Source organism: Nipponia nippon, unplaced genomic scaffold (assembly GCF_047370975.1).
Source record: "Nipponia nippon isolate SJK-2023a ecotype South Korea unplaced genomic scaffold, ASM4737097v1 scaffold_4, whole genome shotgun sequence".
Classification (NCBI taxonomy): Eukaryota; Metazoa; Chordata; class Aves; order Pelecaniformes; family Threskiornithidae; genus Nipponia; species Nipponia nippon.
The window spans coordinates 33,448,442-33,470,803 of NW_028262358.1; the positions used below are offsets into that span (position 1 = coordinate 33,448,442).

The 22,362-nt window shown below is 40.9% G+C and overlaps 2 protein-coding genes across 2 annotated transcripts in view; both read right to left on the reverse strand.

Annotated features, from left to right (window-relative positions):
- Positions 1–7,549, reverse strand: part of GLP1R (glucagon like peptide 1 receptor) — a 91,462-nt gene extending 83,913 nt beyond the window's left edge. Inside the window, exon 1 of the mRNA XM_087776732.1 lies at positions 7,387–7,549. Coding sequence (XP_087632858.1) covers positions 7,387–7,470 — 84 coding nt within the window. The 5' untranslated portion in view covers positions 7,471–7,549. The remainder of the gene's footprint in view (positions 1–7,386) is intronic.
- An 11,280-nt stretch (positions 7,550–18,829) lies between these two features.
- The window catches only part of DNAH8 (dynein axonemal heavy chain 8), a 143,641-nt gene continuing 140,108 nt past the window's right edge, over positions 18,830–22,362 (reverse strand). Inside the window, exons 91-92 of the mRNA XM_087774061.1 lie at positions 19,611–19,732; positions 18,830–19,117 (exon numbers count right to left, since the gene is read on the reverse strand). Coding sequence (XP_087630187.1) covers positions 18,830–19,117; positions 19,611–19,732 — 410 coding nt within the window. The remainder of the gene's footprint in view (positions 19,118–19,610; positions 19,733–22,362) is intronic.

Genomic DNA, 22,362 nt, shown 5'->3' on the forward strand with positions numbered 1-22,362 from the left:
TCAGAGGAAAAGATTGATGTCACATATCCTGAAATATCCCGAGTCTGATTTTAAGAGACGCAACCCACACACTCCTTTGGAAGGAGTTTTGTACGTCTCCCTTGATAATCAGGCCTCAGTAGACAGCATGGTAAAGATTGGTTATGGCATCAGCTGCCATTCCTCAACTTGCTTCAACACATAAGACATGCTTACAAGTAGTTGGACCACCTTTCAGAGCACCAGAGAAAAACCCACTATGAACAGAGCCAGAGCACTCAGGAGGCAGCTCTTCTGGTAGCTGAACTTCTTGACTGCATTTGGGTTGTCCACCTGTAAGAGCAAGTCACAGTCTGAACTGCTCATGCTGCCACAAAAACATGCTCTGGTGTAGGAAGACTGTTCCATAAGCTTCTGCCAAGCACCAGAGATGTACTCAAAGCAAAAGTCTTGGTGGTCACCATTCTTCCCATTTAGAGAGGGATATATACGAGAGCGCTGTTTTCCCTCCAGCTTTTCCCTGGCTCGGTTTTCAGACTCATGTGCTGAGCAGCACCAGAACTGCAGATGTCAGAGGGGTTACCAAAATGTCCTACTCAGAAATGCAAGTCTTAAAGAGAGTAAGATTTCAGAGATTGTCCCATGCAGATATGTCCATACACACACCCCTCCTGTTTGCCCTGAAGACAATAAGTCTAACAAATTGGCAAGAAACTGCTTCATGGGAAGGAGGGGAGAAAAAAAAAAAAAAAAAGCAGTAGTGCAGTTTTACAGAGAGGGCGGGGAAAAATCAGTCTGAACAATAGTAAAAGGCATGAGTGGGTGAGCAGAAAATATGCCCCAAGTATAACAAAATTTAGATGGCAAGCTAACTCATGCTCACTTGTCCTTTAAGGAAACAGGAGGTAGCGAAGAAGGCAGCACACCAAAAGAGCCACAAGCTTCTCAATTGTGCCCAAGGAGTTCATCCTCTAACATTTGCAGAAGGTTCTTCCACACAGATCTTGACTCTTTAGCTACTTTCAAGGCACAATCAGAAAGCAGGTTCACTTTCCTGAACTTCTCCCATAGTGCAGCAGAGATGGTGCATAGGAGTAGCAACAGAGCAAGGAAAAGGGCACAAGCAAACAAGAGCTAAAACCACACATCCAGACAAGAATGCAAGTTTCAAAAATTGTGCTGAAGGCATCACAGAAGGCACTGGGAGAATGGCAGGGCATGTGCATAAGTGAGACAAGGCAAGAACAGAATAGGAGAATGCAGATGAGCTCAATGGACAGAAGAGCACAAGACAGAAAAATATGGTAATTGGGAAAGCCAGCATAAAACAATTTAGGAAAAAGATGGTGAGACAGTGAACTAACAATGATATGCAATCAAATGCAAGAAAAATAGCAGTCAATACCAGACTGGACTAAGACAGCAATCCATTATCAATCAATTATAGTGAAACAGCAAGAAAATGTAGTCAGTAAAACAACCAGCTGAAGGACCTATTCTTTTCCACATGTGTAAACTACAATTTCCTCTACCCAGTTACCATTTTTTAATTGTTCATTCAATTAAATTAAGCCAGCGTCTATTCTATACATAGCTGCATTATTTATGAGACTATTAAGAAGCCGTACTTGAACTTGGTGCAGGGGGTTGCTCACAAGGTTTTCATGTAAGCATTCAGGAGAAAGATTCTTATGCTATCACATCTGCACTTAGCAAGCTGTATCAATTCATTCACGTACCTCAGAGGGCAGGAGTTGTTGCTTGTTTCTTTAAGAAGACCATAAAGATTAAGGGGAAGATAACTGGCAGAAATGCACTCACATTCTCCTCCACAAACATCTGCCACACTGTATCTCAGGAACACTGTCTGAAAGGCTTCCTGAAGTCCTGATAAAACAGCAGGGAGTTTCCCTTTGTACGGGTCCACATGCATGGCAGTAAAGAGTAGAGTCATCTATTTTCCTTCAGCATCTACTTTCCATTCCACGCTTATGCTTACAAACCACAGATGATGATGCTGCTGCAACTTTGCCTGGAGATTCTCCTCCTACCTGTGAAGGTCAACACGCATTTCATGAGCTCCTCTACGCTCACACCAAAGGATCACTGGAACGCAGCAGACCATAGGCCAGTGTGGTCACAATTTATAAATGCCAGTTTCCAATACTGAACAAAAAGAGGCAAAGAACAGTATTCAGCCACCATAAGCAAACCTATATTCCCCTATCGTAAGTTCAAATTTGCTGCATTTTGTATAAAACTATGACATTTGAAGGGGCTACCTTCCATGTGGTAAGCTAGAGATCCCTAGATACTGTTTACCCTATCCCTCTTCTCATGGGAAGCATTGGATGCAAGCATTAAACTCAGTCTTTTCTTGAGTAGCTAGGTTAGGAAGATTTGACTTAACTAAAGGAGTTCCTGCACGATGTTTTAATTCAGCCTCCCAAGAAAACAACATTGTAGGGCTTAAACAGAAGGTCTCTTATCTACTAAGCAGACAACTTTTTTCCATAGCAAAGACATATCTGCTATTGTGTAAACTTACTTTTGTTAAGACACAAACTAATAGAACTGATGCACTGCGCCAAGGAAACTTGAGCAGACAGCCTTGGCGGCAGTACATACACTGGTTTACCACGGAGAAAGAAATACAAAAGCTTTTAATTAAAGAAGCGGAACGCACAGATAATAGCTTCCATTTCACTACAGCATTGCAGAAGGAAACAATCAGTTTTCCAAAGGACTGCTCCAAGTTGTAAACTAGCGAAGGCCCTGTGATTTCAGAGATAACATCCCCTCCTGGTTTGTCCTCTCAAGTAACTGGCGATGAATCAACGCAGCAAATTAAAGTTCAATTTAGTTTGCCAGGCTAACACAAACAGGATATGTTACAATACATTTAAAAATCTCTTTGACAGTCAGCAGACAACTGTTTATGCTTTGTATATCAGGCCCGGTTTCACTGAACTTTATTGCAGCTACAGAGCTACAACTTTTGGAGGGCAGGAGTTTTAGTTATGCAAAGCTCCACCTCCCTCACTTTGAGAATATGAGGTTTTTCTTCTCACAGAAGAGAGCTACACATGCTTCACTACTGATACAGCCATGAAACACGCCCTTCCATGCCCACCTCTATCTGCCTACACTTTACCTCAAATACTTTTGTCCAAACTCTTTCAGACTGCTGCCTAGTTTGGTGGGGGGGTGCAGTAATGGCACTAGAAATATGGGGAAAGGGAGAAAGATTTGATAACTGCTTCACTCCCTTAAACATGCTTGGACCAGACATCAGAGCTTTAAAACAATGAGAAGGGCCAAGTCGTTGTTCTGCTGCATAAAATACAGTCCTCTCCTTTGGCCCTTGGAGATCTGATATCCTAGGCTCCTTAAGCCCAAAATGTTTGGTTCCCCCCCCCCCCCCCCTTTAGGTTTGGGATATTATAACAAGTAATTAAGTACCTTCGTTTATATAAGGTATAATCAGATTTGCTGCATTAGGGCATCTGGTTTTATAGCACACACACTGTCACTAGCTTTATAGAATTTCTAGAAAATTAGAGTTGTTTCTAAAAAAGTAAACAACAAAACCCACATTATTTTCTGAATACATAAAGGTGTTAGTCATTTGGATGCTGGTTTAATCTGTATTAATTTAGATGATTGTACTATTAAACAATTTAAAGTTTTACACCATATTAATATAGTAATGAATTTAAGTGGCCTGCAAATACAAAGTTTTGAAGAACCTGGCCATATTCCTGGGAAAGGAGCCCATTACCTAGAAGCCAGCCAAGCATCCTTTGATAATAACTACAGCAAGGTGGCAGAGTATCAGACCTTGTCTCTTCATCCTTTCTCCATTACTTTCTATACCACTGCCAGTATGTGCTGCTGAGACTTGTCTAGCACATTTTGATTTTCAGAGTGCAGGCAACAAGAAAACCAGCTCCAGGTGAGCTTTTGGGAGAAGAAAATGGCAAAAGAAAAAGAATAATGCAGAACTTCCAGCCAACCTAAGTATGGAGGGGGTTTTGCCCAGGTGAAGACCCAACTAAATCAAGATGCAGTCGAAGCCCCCACCCTCGCTTCTGCGTGGAGTCACTAGTTATCAGGTCACTTTTCTATTTGTTTTTCAGCCAAGCTCTATAGCCATTTTCCTACCCTAATGACTTGTAAGGAACACAAATCTACAGGACAGGTTCAGTTCTCTCAGCATTAGGGCACGCAACAGAAGACAAGAAGTCAAAATAGGCACGGTCCTGCAAGCCTGTGCTGGGACATTCAAACACACAGGGACCTCTGTGCTGTCAAGGGCAGAATACAGCAGACTAATGAGGCATTTGAAACCACCCCCTCACATTACATCTCTTCATCATGGCTTAGCAGGAGTCAAAGCTAGCACTCTCGGAGACAAATACCTGATCCTACATACCCATGGTCAAAGAAGCAGATGCTGCAGAACTAGAAGCAGCTGCGGCAGGCTTCAGAAGGCTGAGCAAGTAGCAGTAACTATGCGCGCCCCTAATACCCACAACCTAAGAAGTCATGCTGACTGTCGGTTTGGAGAACAGATTAGCAGCTATATCTAAATAAGCCTGAATAACACAGTAGTAATTGAAAACACCAATAGCATACACATACCTAAATACCCATATGCTCTAATTAACGTTGATATTGATGTGAGTACTTTTCTATTCCCATACAAGAGCACTTCAGATATAAAAGCTGAGGAGAGCAAAAGATCTGTAACCTTTCCACTGAATTCAACTGTGTGTACTTCCACCCAGGAGCCTGTAATATTCACATTTTAGGCTGTGGAACAAAAGCACTGAGGTAGTCTGAAGAACAGAACCCCCAGATAAGAACTGTGGCACAGCTCCTGTGTGCTTTTCACTGACATTTAAACTACTTTATCCAAGATTACCTTATCAAATCTTTGAGCGTAAGTACTACATAGAAAACTGGCATCTGAAATCCAAATCCAAGAGAGAACTGGATGGGAAAGAACCAGCGGCCAGCCGTGTGTCAGCTCTGTCAGCAGCAGGACATTGCTGCTCAAGGCCAAGCAGGGAAAGGACACAGGCTTGTCATTAGCAATAGGATTCTGCAATGCAGCCATATGCTACCAGCTTTTGGTCATTTTACTACCCACAATGCAGTACAGAAGAGCTAGACACTTATTAAGCAATTTCCAATCGCCCTGCGTTCAAGATGATGGCAAGTAAGCAGCACCACCTCAAATAAAAACTCTGGACTGAAATTTTTCTTCCTTCTAGGTACGGTCTCAGCTTTCTCTTCTCTCTTTCCCCTTTCTCACTTGTTTGAGGGGTTGGGGGGAAAGAGAGAGAAGGTTAAAGTAAAACAGTAGTCACAGCACCAATAAAATACTTCTTCTCCAACTCCATAGCAAATCATTCTACCTTCCTCTCACACCTGTCTTGCCCATTTAAACCAGAAGACCTTGCAGCTGATTGTTCTCTATCCACCCATATCCAGCTGTTATCTATCCACTGAAATCCAGCTGATTTTACTATCCACTACTGCCTAAGCAGTGCTATTTTCAGTTTACTTTAAATATTACCTTTAACACTATTCTGAACTGAACCTGAGAAAAGACTCCTGACAGCAAAAGTCCTGTGCTTTTCTATAGTTAGGATTGAGCAGAGTATTTTATACATTTTCTCAGCGTACAACAAGCGCAATCACCGCTCCAGACAAGTTGTCAGATAAGACCCTCTAGTGTCAGAAGAGGCTACAAAAGTACTCATCTTATTGCAAGACTGAAGTTAAAGGGCGATCACGGTGTTGAGACCAGAGAAGCTTCTTTCTTATCACCTCCCCGCAGTTCCACATCCAGCTAAAGCAGATCCCTTTGCTAGGAAAGGTACCTCACTTTCATTCCCTGCCTCTGGCAGCCCCATCATTAGTTTGCTCCGTGCCTTATCCTGTCAAATAACAAACACCTCCACGGATGGAGGCTCCGCAGCCTCTTGGGCCCCCATTTTAGTATTTGATCATCTTCATGATGAAGAGATTTTCCTGACTGGAATTTTCCCTGATGCATCTTCTGCCTGTTGCTCCTTTAAGGGCCTGATGTCCATAATAAGGAAAAACAAAACCACTAAAGCAACCCAGAAGCCAATACCTAAGACAACTTTACAGACTTAGACCGTGCTAGGAACTAAACAGATCATCTTAGTGCTGTTCTGTATAAATCAGTAACCTCAAAAACTTTTAGCAACTGAAAAGAAGCTGCACAGACAGTAAACTTGGTCCATCGTCAGCTTCACCGTCCCTTCCTTCACCTCTGCAGCCCATAGCCTCAGCTTCGAGCCTGCCCTTGCTCTCCCTACAGTAGCAGCCCTCCTCCTGTCACCTCCACCCTCTCACCAGGCCCTCGTCTCTCTCCGTCCCCAGCCCCACCAAACTGCAGTTAGCCTTCTCTGTTCGTCACCCCTTCCCTCTTCCCCATCGCCTCTGGCTGCTCTTCACAACAAATTATACTTCGTTTTCCCACCTTCACGCCGTGCACGCACTACACAGCCCGGCACCCGCCTGAGCAGCCTCCGCCGCGCCTGATGCTCCGGGCTCCTCGGCGGCAGAGCTCGGCAGGGCCGGCAGCTCCACCGCGCCCACGGGTCCCGCCGAAGAAGAGGACAACCCCAGCGGCCTCGCTCGTTTCACCTAGCCGCGGCCAGAGGCAGCGCTGGCGTCGTTCGCCCGGCGCTTCGGGGAGGCAGCGCTGAGGCGAGCCGCCCCTGACGGACCCTGGCAGCTCCTGCCCATCGTCCCCGGCTCGACTTCAGTGAAGGGGTTTCCCCCCGCGGCTCGCTCCCCCGCACAGCCCCCTACAATCCACCGCCGCGACCCCGCTCCGGTTTTCCCACGGCAGTGAACCGGTTTGACGTTACCAACGAGCGCGTTATTTCCTGCGGGTGAGGGGGAAGCGTCACCTCGAGGGCACCCTCCCCGCTTCCCCCCTCCCCTCAAACCCGGACCCCCGGGACCTCCCGCAGGGGCGCACGCGACGGGCGCCGGAGCTGCACGGCGGCCGCACGCGCGCAACGGCTGCGCGCAGCAACCCGGCGGCCGCTGCTTCCGCGGCGAGCGTCGGCGCGGGCACCCAAAAAGTAACGGTTTCAACTGCTAACTTGTCCTCGAGGCGCACCCGGGCACCAGGAACCGCGGTCGCCTCCCGCAGCTCCCCCGCAGCCGCCTCCCGCTCCGCGGCGCGGAAAACGGCGGCGGAGAGCAGCCCCCGCCGCCGCATCCCCAGCGCTGACGGGGGGAGCGGAATAACCCCGGGACGCCGGGCCGGGCAGGGGGAGGCGCCCGAGCCGCCAGCGCCGCTCAGCGCGGCCGCGCAAGTTGGGCGGACGGCGGCGGCAGCGCCGCGGCACTCACCCGCCTGACGGGGAGGGAGCTCCCCGCGGCCGCCAGCAGCAGGAGAGCGAAGCCGAGCGGCGCCGCCGGCGGGGAGGAGGGCATGTCCGGGGCGGCCCCCCATGCGCGGGGGCCCGGCGAGGCTCCGGCTCCCGCTCCCCGCGGAGGCTCCGCGGCGGGGGACGGCAGCGCGGCGGCGGCCGCCGCGGAGGCTCCAGCGGCCGCTTTTGTAGCGGCGGCGGAGGCGGGGACGGGGCCGGCCCAGGTGCGGTGCGGTGCGGCCCGGCGCCGCCCGGCGGGGATGGGGCGCCGGGGGTCGCTCCGCGGCGCGCAGGTTGCCTCAACTTCTTCTCTTTTAATCTGACTTTGTCAGGGTTGGGCATCTTGGTGGCCTCCGTGCTGTTCGTGACGTCCTGGTTTTATTAGTTTTTTAATAACAGTAAATGCAATTACCCATTTATAACATGAATTTGCAGAGCTGCACATCAGATCAGAGCTTGGTTTCTACGTTACAGTCAGGGCACAGGTCAAACCTAGCAGTGGTATGATGTGTAAATTTGGAGGATTTAGAAAACTTAGTTGCCTAGCAAAAGAGCGATCTGCATTTATTTTGTACTAGATTCATATTATTGTCCTTACGTATTCACTTTGCACTGACTAGCAAAACTAAACCTTCAATAAATCACATATTTGGTGAGATTATACACCAGCATCTGGAAGAAGAAAGCATGCAGAACCCAACAGATTTAGAAGGAAAGCTCAGGATTGAACAGGGAGCTGGGGAAAAGACTTCACATGGTCTGTTAGATGCTACTGGAATATAAAGGAAGTTAATAGCTTAAATATTAATGATGTATATTAATTTCAAATACAACACAGCATCAGACGGATGCTTTGGGAACGTAACTAGTCACAGCATTGATGCTGTGAGATCATGAAATTCCTCAGTGTGTGAATTGCCAGAACAGCAGTTACATCTCAACAGTTAACTCCAGGCAGAAAAAATTTGCCATGAGGGTTTGGTTGACTGAAGGCTGAAAAGATATTTCCTTCAACTTTTCTAAAGTTAGAGAAAACAAAGATTGAAGGAAAAAATATTACTCCCAAAGAGGACAGAAAGAACATACATTTGGGGTTGTTAAAAGAGATGACCCCCGAACACCCCAACCTGGTTGAAACCCCTGATGTCTGCCTCAGGTGATGCTTTTTATGTTGCTCATTGAGATTGATTTTTTTACCATCCCAGTAAAATAAATACTCTGTTCCTGTAGAATAAGTATGTCTGCTACAGACATTGCTGAAGACTTAGGGAACAGAGAGAAGGAATGAAGAATAAAGATCTAATTGAAAAAGCATGTTCAGCCACAGCAATGTCACCTGGAACAATGAAAAGACTCTGATTTTTAAAGAAATCGGTGATCCCCTGGATTTAAAAGATTTAAACCCATACCTAATGTTTGCCTCAAAGGGATGAAGACAGTGAGGCAGGGAAAAGCCTGCTTATTTCACCCGAATCTGTATTTTTGTGTGTGTGTGTGTGTGTGTGCTAAGACAAATTACACACAGATACAAGAAACACCTGTAAAAAACTACATTTCTGTTACCTGCAGTTATCACACCTTCTGAAGGAAGCAACCAGAGAGCATCTGCAATACCAGGCTGCTGAGAAGCGTGACTAGCAAGACTAACAGTTGGCTGTTAACTGTTTTATGTGGTTTGCCTCCCCTGAAAGGCTAACAGAGGACCCTGCCCAAGCCTGGTTAAACCTCACAGGAATGTTTTGCTTGAAGCCCAACACCTGATCCCATTTGGAAGTGGCTATGGGCTGGCCTTACCTCCTGGCACCTGAAGACCATGCATGTTATATCTGCTTTCAATAAACCAACAAAAACACCAGGCAACTGAGCAAAATATCCTCCAGGTTCCTTCAGGCCAGGCAACAGAAACCTTTAAATAAAGGGAAAGACACCTCTTCCACCTGGATAGCACCACCAGCCTTAGCAGGGTGCACGTTACTTCACATGCAAATCTCTACTGCTTTCTATTGTTTCTGCACCAGGCATATTAATTAATTTTTCCAGTTAGGACTTCTGCTCCCAAGATGACTCCTAGCACCTGTGCGCAGCAGAGGGCCAGCTGCTTTTGCAAGACCTTAATAGGCTCATGTCTCTGGTGAAGAGCCTTATCGGGGCTACGAGGGTGACATATCACTTTGCAGGCAGAGGTATTACTTTGGAATAATTCTGCTTTCCAGAAACAATCAAAGGTAACATTTTAGGTATGATGACAGCATACTGTTATCTACATGAATGTTTCTCAAGGAAGAAAAAAAAAAAGCATTAGAGTAAACTCTAAACAGACACATTTTCATTGTACCCATTAAGAAGCTATTATCAAGTTTCAGAAGGCTGAACAAATCCTGTTGACTTAAATCACTGTAATAAAAAAGAGGTCACTTTCCTAGAGGTGGAAAGGTGTTTGTCCAATAAATTCAAATCTTTTTTGGGGGGGAAGGGAAATACTGATGAAAGTTGTCTCCAAAACCTGAGTCTGCTGGATTTTTATTATATTTATTCATGGTTTTACTAATACTAAAATTTAACTTGATCTTTTATCAGTGTTAATGTAAGAAAAGAACAATTTGAAAATAGCCGAGTAAAGCATTAAAATGACACCAACCAAATTTGAAAGGAGCTGGAGTCCTTTCAGTTTGTTTTTCAATGCAATGAGTTGAGGAAGTTTTGTACAACTTAAGGATTTTGTTTGTTGATGCAAACACCTCTTTTTCTGTAGGTTAAGGATTGCAAAGTCTATTTAAAATGCAGGACTTTGTAACTTCTCTCTTGTTCCTTTACCTCTAGGCTGGACCAAACGTCTCAGATGTATTAAGGAGAAACTGCCTTGCACTTACGCTGCAACACACAGATTATTGTACTCCGATGACCATTTAGCATTATGAATGCAATTTACTATATTTTGAGGGCAAAACTGCATTTTGAAAAAGCTCAGTGTCTCTTTTAATAACCTTTCATGCTAATCATTTTCTGTGGAAACAGCATAACCGGTGGCTTGCCATGGCAGGTTCCCATGGGTGAGAGACAAAGCCTTCACAAGGGTCCAGGCTCTCTCCTGCCTGAAAACTACAACCACTAGCCTCGTATATGCAGAAAGTAACATCCCTGTCCCGCATCAGACTGAATGCTTTGTCTCTGAAACTTTCTACAGAGAAAAATCTGCTTCATGGAGAAACTGTGTGTTTCTGCTGTGACATTTTCTGAGTAACAGACATTTTCCTAAGCTGCCTGAGGCAGTATCCTAAAGAATGTTATCAGTTTTCAGGGCAAGTTACGCGCTTCGTGCTTCTCCAGGACCAGTAACTATTCACTTTTATAAACATCGTCTTTTATAAGAAGTTTGTTTATGGGATAGAGACATACAATTCTTGGAATCAGCCGCAGTGCAAATAGATCTAAACTCTTAGTGCAATTTTATTCCTTTCCATTTTGTATATGTATATTTGAAGTTGCAGGGTACAGGGTTGCTCAGATTTGGAGAATGAAGTGTTTTACCTAAACTTGGGATTTGTATGAAAAATGAAGGGAGTTGCTGCTCTGTACAGTGGCTGTGTAAGAGTTGCCCATGTGCCTGAAAGGCTGTTAGCTATTTACTCTTTTGTTTTGTAGCTGTAGTGTGCGGCAGCAGTGAATACGCTTTGGCTCATTGTTTTTTTCTTTACAAAACCAGGAGGAACTGTCAGTAAAAGTCTTTCCAAGCTCAATAAAAGCTAAAGTATCTGAGCTGAGGCCCAGCACCTCTGAAGTTATTCAAATATATCACTTAGAAATTTGAAATACATGTTTAGTTAATGAAGTAGAAGAATTTTAGTGTTGAATCATTGAATGTGGATAGTGTTTGTAGAATTTTAATTTGTATAGACACCTACTTAACTGAAATAAAAGTTGATTTAAGCTACATCATTCTGTAGACCTCCTGGGAAAAAAAAAGGTAGCTCTGAGCAGTATTATGCAAATGAGAGTTACAAACACATAAGCTACAACTGCGATTACAAGCACATTGGTGTTTAGAAGGGAGATCATCTTGTCTTGGAGCTATATATACTTCAATATCTTTGGAAAAACTAAATCGTCTGAATTGTTCCTTGAAGCCTGGACTTTGGGGAGTGAGTAATTTAAGCATCTTAGTAATATTCAGAATGATCTTACAGTAGTCTATATCAGAACATGGCTACAGCAAATAGTTGTATCACAGATTAATGTACAAAACTTTTAAATGTGGATTAGGAAGCAGGGGAGTTTCTTCTGGTTACTGTAGTACACATCTATGCATTAAACCTCATAGAATCATAGAATGGTTTGGGTTGAAAGGGACCTTAAAGGTCATCTAGTTCCACCCCCCCTGCCATGGGCAGGGACACCTTCCACTAGATCAGGTTGCTCAATAATCTCATTATTTTTAGCTTAGTGCTTATAAGTGCTAATTGTTCTGTTACTTAAGCTACCTGCCCACATGTAGGAGAATGTGCTCTGTACATGAAACATCTCACGGTAGCTACGCAGTGCTGGAATGCAGGGGTTGAAGTCACCCAGTTTTCTATAATGTGTAGTGTTGTAGATGCAGACACAGAATGAATGAACATAAGTTGTTGCTAGTTTGCAGTTCCAGACATAAGGGCCTGGTTGTATGTAAATATACAAAACCAACAAGTAGTGCTGGAGCAAAATGGACAGCTCCATTTTTCAGCTGTCAGATAGTATGGCTTGTACACTTTGGGCTATATATTACTTGATGAAAACAAAGAAATGAGTGCAAAGATTTTTTTTTTTTTTTAACTAGAGTTGTGTGAACTACATTATGAATTGAAATAGCTGTATCTACTTTTGGGGTCTAGCTGCCTTATGGAATTTATTCTGTGTAATGATTGTATGGAGAGAATGATTTAGATAGGTATTTAATTTCAATACAAAGCTTACATTCTCTGTCTTATAAAGAAGAAATGGCTTTAAATCTTTTCCATAAAATGTTGTTGAAGGATTCATATGGCCCTATGTTGAGTAATTTGTGAATCTGACCCAGACTTTCCTATATTTAAAAACTTAGAGGTATAGAAATGTAAAGGTTGTTTGCAGTCACGTAGTATAATAGGAAACAACTTTATTACAGTTTGAATTTCTTACCACAGTCCCCGACTCCTAATTCAAATTTCCTAATTAAAAATCCCCTGCTCAAGAATGCTTTGTTAAGAATTATATTTTGGACTACAGAAGGCTGCTAGGATGAACGAAATGAAAAGATGCTAGCACAAAGGAAATGATGGTAACAAATACTCAGTAAAGCATTCAATTTCTCTCCTCATTTTTCACAAGAAGGAGGTAGGAAGCTATGAATCACAGAACAAAGGAAGGAAAGAGTAAAGTCAAATTATTCTCTATTAAGTAAAATTGACAGAAATATTACTCTCCTCTTTCCCTGTTCTGTAGTGGTAGCTTTTTTCTGTGAGGAAATTATTTGGTAATCATTCCATTCAATATCTTCTCACCAAGGGAAACCTTGATACAGAAAACTGCCTTGTACAGTTTGATATATGTCTTGTGCAATGATCATAATGCTGGTCTTTTCCAAAGAGAGAGATGATTTCTGTCTACTCTGCTGCTAGCTGCTTAGTAGCTAGGACCTGGATTCCCTCAGTAAAAGGCTTCCCAATGAGACAAGCATTTAGTAGCTTGTCTGCAGCATCTGATGAGTTTTTGAGAAAAATATCCTTTGAAGAGGGACAGGATGTGTCTCTTGAGAAAGAGGTGATATTTTATAGTCTAGCATTTTGGATCAAAAAATATTCCCTGGATGAATGAGTGAGATGGGGAACCTGTTTCATGGGTTTCCCATGTGCTATCGTGGCTATGACTCAAGAGAGAAAGAAGGGTGCTGTTTGGATTAAATTCTCCAGATCGTAAGTATGCGGGTTAAATCCTTTCCGTTTACATTTACATGGCCATTTACATTACAGTAATTTTACTTTTTGTGCTCATGTGCCTGGTGAGAAGGAGATCACAAACTGTTAAGCACAGTGTCTTTTGAGGCCATAGCTTTTCGCATCATAAACATCCCCCCAAAATAGAGGGTGACCCTAACCATCATTCATTTCCATTGCTGTACAGCAGCCTGCTCACAAGTCATTTGAAGCTGCAAGGGAGAAGGGCAATTATCTGTTTAACGGAGTTCTCTCTCTGAATTACCGTATCTGTAAGGCAGATAGTCATTCTGCCTTTGAGTATCTGTTTGCAGAAATCCCTCTTTGGTGATTAGCCAGCCGACTTTGAGAAATTAGTATTAGGAGTTTTAATTAGCTAACCTCTTGAACAACCACTTGACTGATCTGAATATCAAATATAAACACTGGTAGGAGGAATTACTGATTAGTGAATGTATTCAGGAAGCTGCAGACAGTTTATCTGTTAAGACACGCTGCCAAGATTGCTTTGGAAAAATGAAATGTAAGGTGAATTGGAGGAGTCAACTTGTTGACATTGTAAGACATTAGAAGTTGCAGATCCACAAGGAAACTCCAGGAGTTGGGGCAGGGGTGAGGGGAAAGGCAAGGGGTCAGAGAGGACCTGTTTTAACTTCAGATGTGTCATTTTGTCCTGGAAAGATAAAAAGGTAATGTTTTCCTAATATCCAGAGAGTGAAATCACACTTCCCTGGAGCTGAACGAGGCTTAGGGGGAAAAATACTAATTACTATATGTTAATTGAAGTAAATGTTGGAACTGACATTAAGGATAAATTTGGGGTGAGATCTCAGTATTTATGAAAAATGATAAAATAATTTTGCTGAAGATTGAACCTTACCTGAATGCTGTGAAGAATATATTGATTAATAATAAAGCATACAAAATATAAGGCAAATGGTAGGTCTATCAGCAAGATAAGGATTAAGTTAAAGTCCCAAAAAACTGGCAGAACACAGCCTCTAATGCTTTTAGACATTTGGGAATGTGAAGATAGCAGAAGTTGGATAAGTCTAGTCTTGCATTCCTGGATATCCATTAATTACTAGTCATCTAACTAACTAATACCTTAGTTGAGTCATTCCTTTATTAGTCAATGCAGTAAGTCAGAGACTGTTCAGATATCACCAAGGATCTTATGAGCATATATTTATATCTAATAAATTAGAAATTGTAATGGAAATAAAGAGGCATAAAAAGAAGTCATACATGTTAGCAGTTGTTTATTTCCCCATCCTAATCTCTGCTATATAAGAATCATGTGGTATTTCTATTTCCAAAGTCTGTTTCTGGATTTGACCTTTATAGTGGACTGTTGCTAAGTTAAAAAAAAAAAGAAAGTTTTCCTGAATTTCTGAGAGTAAATCTATGCATGTTTCTTTTGTCCTCTGAAGGCAGTATTAATCACTGGAAAAGGCATCTCTTCTGGCTTTTATCCAACTAGACTTGCCTCCAGAATACCCTGCTTGTGTGGTGCAGATACAGGTACCACACCTTACAATGTCCGGTTTAGTATGTGTGATGCCTGCCCTAGGAGTATAAATAACACCAGAGGCTTCTGAAGAAATCTGATCAAGAGACTTGTCATAGCTGTGCAATTACACTTGAATATTAAAAAAAAATCAGCAGAAACATCAGTATACGTAAAACTGCAGCTTGCATGTTTTATACGTTTGATTTTCAGTACTTGTGTCAACAGAATTATACTTACATACTGCTACCAAATGTTCTTCCAGACTATCAAAAATAATTAATTCGTTTAAATATTAAGAACAGATATAGACAGTGAATGAGATCACTGAACAAGAAAACTGTAGGTCTTTCCATAAAATATTTTACCTTGAAAATGGATATTCTGAATCCCTGCTGAACAAATTTTAGTTACGACCAACCAGAATCTACAGGCAGAAACAGAGGATGTGGATGAAGAAAATTATTCTGTGGAATTAACAAATATTTTAAGTTAAAGTTGAACATTTCCAGCTGAAATGTTAACTTCTTGGAACAAGCTCATTCCAGTCAGTGGTTTTGTGACGTTTAGCAACCTGACCAGAAAACAAATCCCTCCCCCCCACATTTGCAAGCTCTTTTCCATAGTTTTTATTAACTCTACCCGTTGTTATATAAAAGCTCATCATACAGCCATGCTCCAGGCTTCTCATGAATTATCACTATGAAATATACTTCTATGAAAAGTGAGCATCTTGACATAGTGGCAGATCAATGACTCCCAATTAAAGTGTCCACTCTAAAGCAGTGGGAAAGAGCATGCCTTCCCTTGTCTCACCTGCTTGGACTTACCTCTGAAAATTAGAGGAAACGGGTTGGAAAATCCTTCTGGGTGACAGTTCCACAGAGCGAGGAAAGAATAATACAGACTATGGATGCACCCTCTAAGCTAGTTCTGGACATACTCTTCTTTACATTCTCAAACACAGATCTTCATGAGTTAGGCTCTTGCTTTCACAGAGACTAGTTAAATGTCATATTTCAAATACTTGTCTTTTTTTGATCCTCTGTTAAATACTTGTGTTTTGCTGACATGGCATTCTTGTCTGTCAATTCAGGAACCACAATACTGTCTCACAACTTGAACAGCAGTATCTTGAATGGCAAAGGAGCATAAAAAGTTTCAGAAAGTAACTTGTTCAGTAACTTGAAAAAACTATGTTAGAGTTAGCTTAGGAATTTGAATGCTTGTTACAATATCCTGGATGTATAGAGCATACCTGGGAGTGAAAGGTCTTGAATTGAAGTCTTGAATTCCTATAGATTATGTCATCTGGGAGGAATAATTTGTGGTGATTCAAGTAATTAAATGCATCTCGTTAGATGTTTGAAGAGCTGGCTGTCATGAAATTAGGTGTAAGAATTTGCTATCCCACATATGACTAGGACAGAGAAATACTTTGTGAACATTCTTAAAGCATGCAAAGACAAAAAAGAGCCTTCTGAATAGGTAGTAGATTGCTGCTGTCATAAAACATAGATTATTTCCATAAACTAACTGGAAAGCTATATGGAAATTAACATTCATTGTAACCTGGAAGTAATGAGCTAATGCATGGTGTTGAGGAAACAGGACAGAACAAACCCCCAGAGAGGCTCAGAGGAGATGGGAAATGGCGATTGGACTCTGACAAACAGAGGAAAGAGATGCTCTCAAGAATCTGATGCAATATATTAAATACCTGAGATCAACAATATACTATTCATCTCTATTCTTGATATTATACAGGATGGAGAATAAAATCCTCTTTGGTGTAACTTATATAACTCAGCACATTATTGATTTGCACCTTCTCTGGTATTTTCCCATATAGACTTTCACTTGTAAAAGTGGCAATGCACATCTTCCACCTGTGGAGGCATTCACAGGGTTACGCATGGTTTCCCCATTGTAATTAAGCTGAAAGGCCAGACCAGGAAAAAATCTTTAGGAATGAATACAATATAGTTGTTGTGCTGTTTTTTGGATATGAACTTCTTTCCCCTCTGCCCCTGCAGAGAGTAGACTGGGAGTGTGAGAGAATATGGGAGGGGAAAAAGCCCGGACAGCTGACCCACTGTCTAAAGGGATGTTCCATACCATATGATGTCATGTTCAGCACCAAAGGCTTGGGGAAAGGAGAAGGAAGAGGGATATTTGTGCTTATTGCATCTGTCTTCATCACACATCATTATGTGTGCTGCTGCCCTTCTTCCCAGGAAGTGAGAAGAACATCTGCCTGCCAGTGGGAAACAGTAAATAAATCCTTAATTTACTTTGCTTGTGTGTGCAGCCTTGCTTCACTTATTAAACTGTCTTCATCTTGACGCACGTGTTTTCAGCTTCTGCTCTTCCAATTCTTTCCCCCATCCTGCTGGGGCAGGGGGGAGTGAGCAAGCAACTGGGCAGGTACTTAGCTGCTGGTCAGGTTCAACCCACCACAAGTACTGTCATCAATTTTTTGGTTACTTGGAGCAAAATCTCTTGCAGTTCCACAGATTTTTTTTTTTTCCTCTGTGCATATATAGTTCTATGGTACAATTTTTAACTTTTACAATTTCTGTGTATTTTTACCTAACACCTTAGCTGTTTGTTGTATTTGGATCTAAGTCTACAGAGGAGAGAGAGAAGAAACGTTTTACTTAATTGCGTTTGGAGATCTTCCTTTTTGTTACTCTGCTCATCATTTTGTGCCTATGTATTGTTATTTCCTATATGCCACGGCCTTTCTGCAAGAGGTTATCCTGGGATGGGGACCTCCAACAGAAAGCTGTAGGATTCTAACTCAAGAAGAGCCTTTTACCATCCCATTAGATGCCCCACGACTTCATCAAGTAGTAGCTGCGCTTTGCCACAGCAGATGCATTTCATCTGCAAAAGGAAGATCATAGTCCAGCCATGGGGTGTAAGTGAAAAACTGTGTTGCCAAATAAAGGTACCTGAAGGAAGAACTAATTTTATGCAGATTATTACAGAGATAGTGTAGACTGCATACCTTGTTTAGTATTACATGCATAGAATTAGTTTAATACTAATTATGTCTGGAAAATTCATGGATGTTCATCAGGTTTATCACAGAATAATGCTGATAGCCACTCCAAGGATTCCAGCTTATATTTTAGAGGTAAGATGAGATGCAGGAAAATAATTGTACTTGTAGCTAATCTGGTTCTCTAGTTTAATTACAAAAACATCCATATTAAGTACTTGGCACTGTTCTACTTCCGTAGCTATGTTCCCACACAGCTAAACTGAACAGAGAACGTACTGGTCTCTGTCAGATATTCCAGACACAAACATTCCTGGTGTAGTTTTATATACAGCTTATATATATATATATATAAGGTATACAGCTTAATCTGTATAGTTTAACAAGAACAAGTGAACCCTGAGAAACCCCAAGCAAAAAATATGGACAGAAATATACTTTTCTGTCTTAAATACAAAGTTTCCTGCAGAGTCAAAGAAAATAATATATGTATTGTTTAGAATCCAGGAATATTTTAGAACTTGTATCTAGGAAAACTTAAATTTTGTTATGTTCTATATTGTCTTCTGTCATCATGTGTCACTGAAACACAAGCTAAAAGCTGTATATGAGAAAGAATGTGAAAAAGCTGAGTTTTTCTCTTTTAAGGTTTAACAACATTTTATTTTACATTAATTGTATTATTAAGCAAGTATTCCTTTTCGAAGTAATATAATGGAAACATCAAAGACTACAATCAGTGAACTTATTTTGAAAACTTTACTTTAAAACTATCACCAAATAGCCAAGACAAACTGAATTTACTGGAAGCAGAGGAATAAAATCATTAAGCCAAGACTGGAATGACAGTTCTAGTATAACGACCAATGGCCACCAAATACAAAGCAGTAGAAGAATTACAGATGTAATTGGTTACACATGCCATATATTCTGTTTCTGTTATGGTACGAAAAACAGTTTACTTGATGTCACATAGGAGAGCCACTCCTCTCAATATCCAGTGGTCTGGAGACACTACTGTCCTTAAATAGATCACTGTGATATAGTTCAGATCTGTCCTCTTGGGCTTCTTGTAAAGAGGACAAACATAGAGCCTGGGATCCTTAGGACTGGTTGTATTCACAGCAAATATATGCACCACAGGCAGCTGGACAAAAAGAATCTTTGGTGTAGATTCAATGAGTTTGCTATTTCGTCTGTCCCAGCCTGCACCTTCCAAGTATAGCCCATAGACATATACTCCTTCCTGTGTGGAGAGTAAGCAGATAGATACATCACAGAAAATAAAGCATCTGTTTTGTAAAATGAGTAATTGGCTTAAACCGTTAAAAGGAATATATGTTTTATAGAAAAAAATATGACATTGAATCTTTTCAAAGTATTTAATTTTAAACTATATCATCATCCTTTTTTGGAAGATAGTGCTACTGAAATGCATGGCAATAAAAGTTGTTTAGTAAAGCCCATACACTACACAATTTGATCTAAAGTTTACTATAAATTCCAGAAATCAAGAAGTGGTACAATGAAATGGTTATTTTAATAAAATATTTTTGTAAGTACAAAATAAAAAAATTAAAATTTTCATGCTTATTGTTATTTATCTTCTACGTTGAGCAAAACCAGTCAGGTGAAAACAGTAGTAACTTTTCCTCTAGCAATCCAAAATGACTGCATAGTACACAATATAAATTAAATACCAAAATTAATACTGAAACATCTTTGCATGTCATACATACAGAAGGAGGTGCTGTGATTTCTTCTTTGTTTTGCTTTAGCACTTCGTTATGTATTGTAACTGTATCTAAAGCCCAGCCTTTATGTGCTTGAGCTGCTTCTTGTCTCATTGCTGTCAGGAATCCTTGAGAAATTAAGCCAGAGATTTAGTATACTTCTCACATGACAAAAAAAATCTTGCTTGGTTATCTGCATGGTTCTGCACTGAATGTTATAGACAGATATTCAGAGTTCGAGTGAAAATGAGCACCTTGACTAATGATAGCAAACTTTATATTGGGCCAAAATAGGAACAAATTACAAAAGTGGCATAGAATGCATTACACTGAGAAAAATATTTTTAAATGGCACATAAAATAATACACTTTTTTTTTTATACTGAATTATTCAGTTAAGAAATGTTTGCTCAGGATACTGATTTACAAATTTTCATTAGTCAATCAGCTACAGGATGGATGATAGATTTGTATGTCAAGAAGGAACTTGAAGGCAGACAAGATATCAATTATGTGAGCTGATATTTATGTAAAGGCAACTTAGGAAAAAGGCAATTTTTATTTTAAATGAAAGAAGTAGAAAAATAAAATAAATATCACTGATAGAAAACAAAGACGGTGTGTCTGAATGTGCTAATAAAAAGAACTATATGAGTGTGGGGAATCTAGACAAGGCAGTGCCTACGAAGGATGAAAAATTTATGTTTTGTTAGTGAAGAATAGGGAGTCCTAGACAGGAATGAAGGTAGAGGATGACACAATCAAGCAGCGAGTTAGGTGATTTTTTGAGTATTGTTTTGAACAGACTTTACAGAGGTTTGCAATTTAAAAATTTTGAGAGGTAAAAGGCTGAACAGTGTAAGCACAAGATGACAACTGGGCAGCAAAGAGGTTTGGATGTGTTTTAAAGGAAAAAGCTACAAAAATGAAACACTTGTAGCAAATACCTGGTTCTTTCTGTATAAGTGTCTCAGAAAATGACAATGCAGTCACCAAAAAAAACAAGAGCTTCTATTTAATGCTACCAGATGAAGAACCACTTGGAGTTGTCAGAAAGAGATTGAGGCGAAGAGAGAAAAGTTAACAATAGAGAACTGCATACTTAAGAGTGATTCTGTAAAGACTTAAAGATGAAATGGCATCAGTTCCTTCTTGATAGGGCATAAAGGAAAAGAAGACTAGCGTTTTGCGGGCTGTCAAGTATCTACAAGGAGGTGAAACCACCAACTGAAATAGTGACAAGCCATGGGGAAATCATGAAAGTACATGGGCATGCAGTAGAAGACAGCATTTCAAGATTTAAGAAGTGGTTTAACATGCTAATTAGGACAAAGCCCATTAGAAGCTATTTGTCACAGCTAAAATATTTGTATGTGATGTAAATATAATTAATGTAGTACTTGAAATGAACATGTATTCATGATAATTTGGATGTGCTCCAGGCACCTCAACTGTTTCTGAGAGCGATTCCAAAAAATACTTTGATATTAGTACTTTTTACAGTCCTGGTCATAGAAAGGCCAGTAAGAACAGGAGCATCACAAAGTGAAGATAACTTATAAAATATTTAAGGATGTCAGAGGCTAATCCTAATGAGAAAAGCCACCTCACAGCTGTTACATGGGAGGAGTTTCTCATGAGAATTTTGTATGGACAGTCGTGCAGGCTAAATGAGATTATTCTGAACATGCATCTAATAAGGTAACAGGTTTTGTTACTCAGGAAGGTGGTTACAATTTGTTTTTCTTCCTCTTTCCTGTAAAATGATAAATATATCAACCTATAACAGATAATGATAGATAACATTTACTTGTACTTTGCAGTATATCTTTGATTAATTTGGAAAAACTGTTCATTAAATAATGTGTGAAATGGAAACACTGTGAAAACTACAGTTTGATGATTCTCTGTGAAAGATAGATAACTGCTATAAATTCTGGTATAGTTGCATGTTCCTAGAATCATAGAACAGCCCAGGTTGGAAAGGTCCTTGAAAGATCACCTGGTCCAACCTTTTGTGGGAAACAGAGCTTAGATGAGATTATCTAGCACTCTGTCCAATTGCATCTTGAAAACCTCCAGCAATGGGGACTCTACCACGTCCCCGGGGAGGTTGTTCCAGTGCACGTTTGTTCTTACTGTAAAAAAATTACTTCTCTTGCTTATGTACAGCATATAAATAACTTATTGCTCTAGATTAAAGCTCTTCCATACTCAAAACTTACAGTTTGGAACGAGTTAAACAGTTTGAAACCACAGGAAAAGTACATTTTCTTTAAAAGCTGTATCATTATCATTAAGTGTATTTTCTTTAGAAGCTGTATCATATCATGCTGCAACATGTCACCAAGATAAAGCATTTTATTTGTTAACTACATGTTTTCCTTCTTGTAATATAAAAACTGTCTTTATGGGTCAGACTAAAAGACCATCCGTACAAGCATCCTGTCTCTGACACTAGGTGGATGCTCAGTGAAATAATATTACAACGAGCAAAATGGCACATAATTCCTTTCGCTTCTATGTTCTTCCAGATTCTGGCAATCTGGAGCTTGAGGACCTCCCAGCTTGAAGGTTAAGTTTGGACAGTCATGTTTTATTGCTACCATTGGACCTGTTTCCCACGACTTTATCTAATCTCTTTTTTGAATCCATTTATCATCTTGGCTTCTATGACATATTCTGACAGTGATAAAAACATTTTTTCTAGGTGTAATATTAAATTAGATATGTAGTAAACCCCATTAAATTATGATTA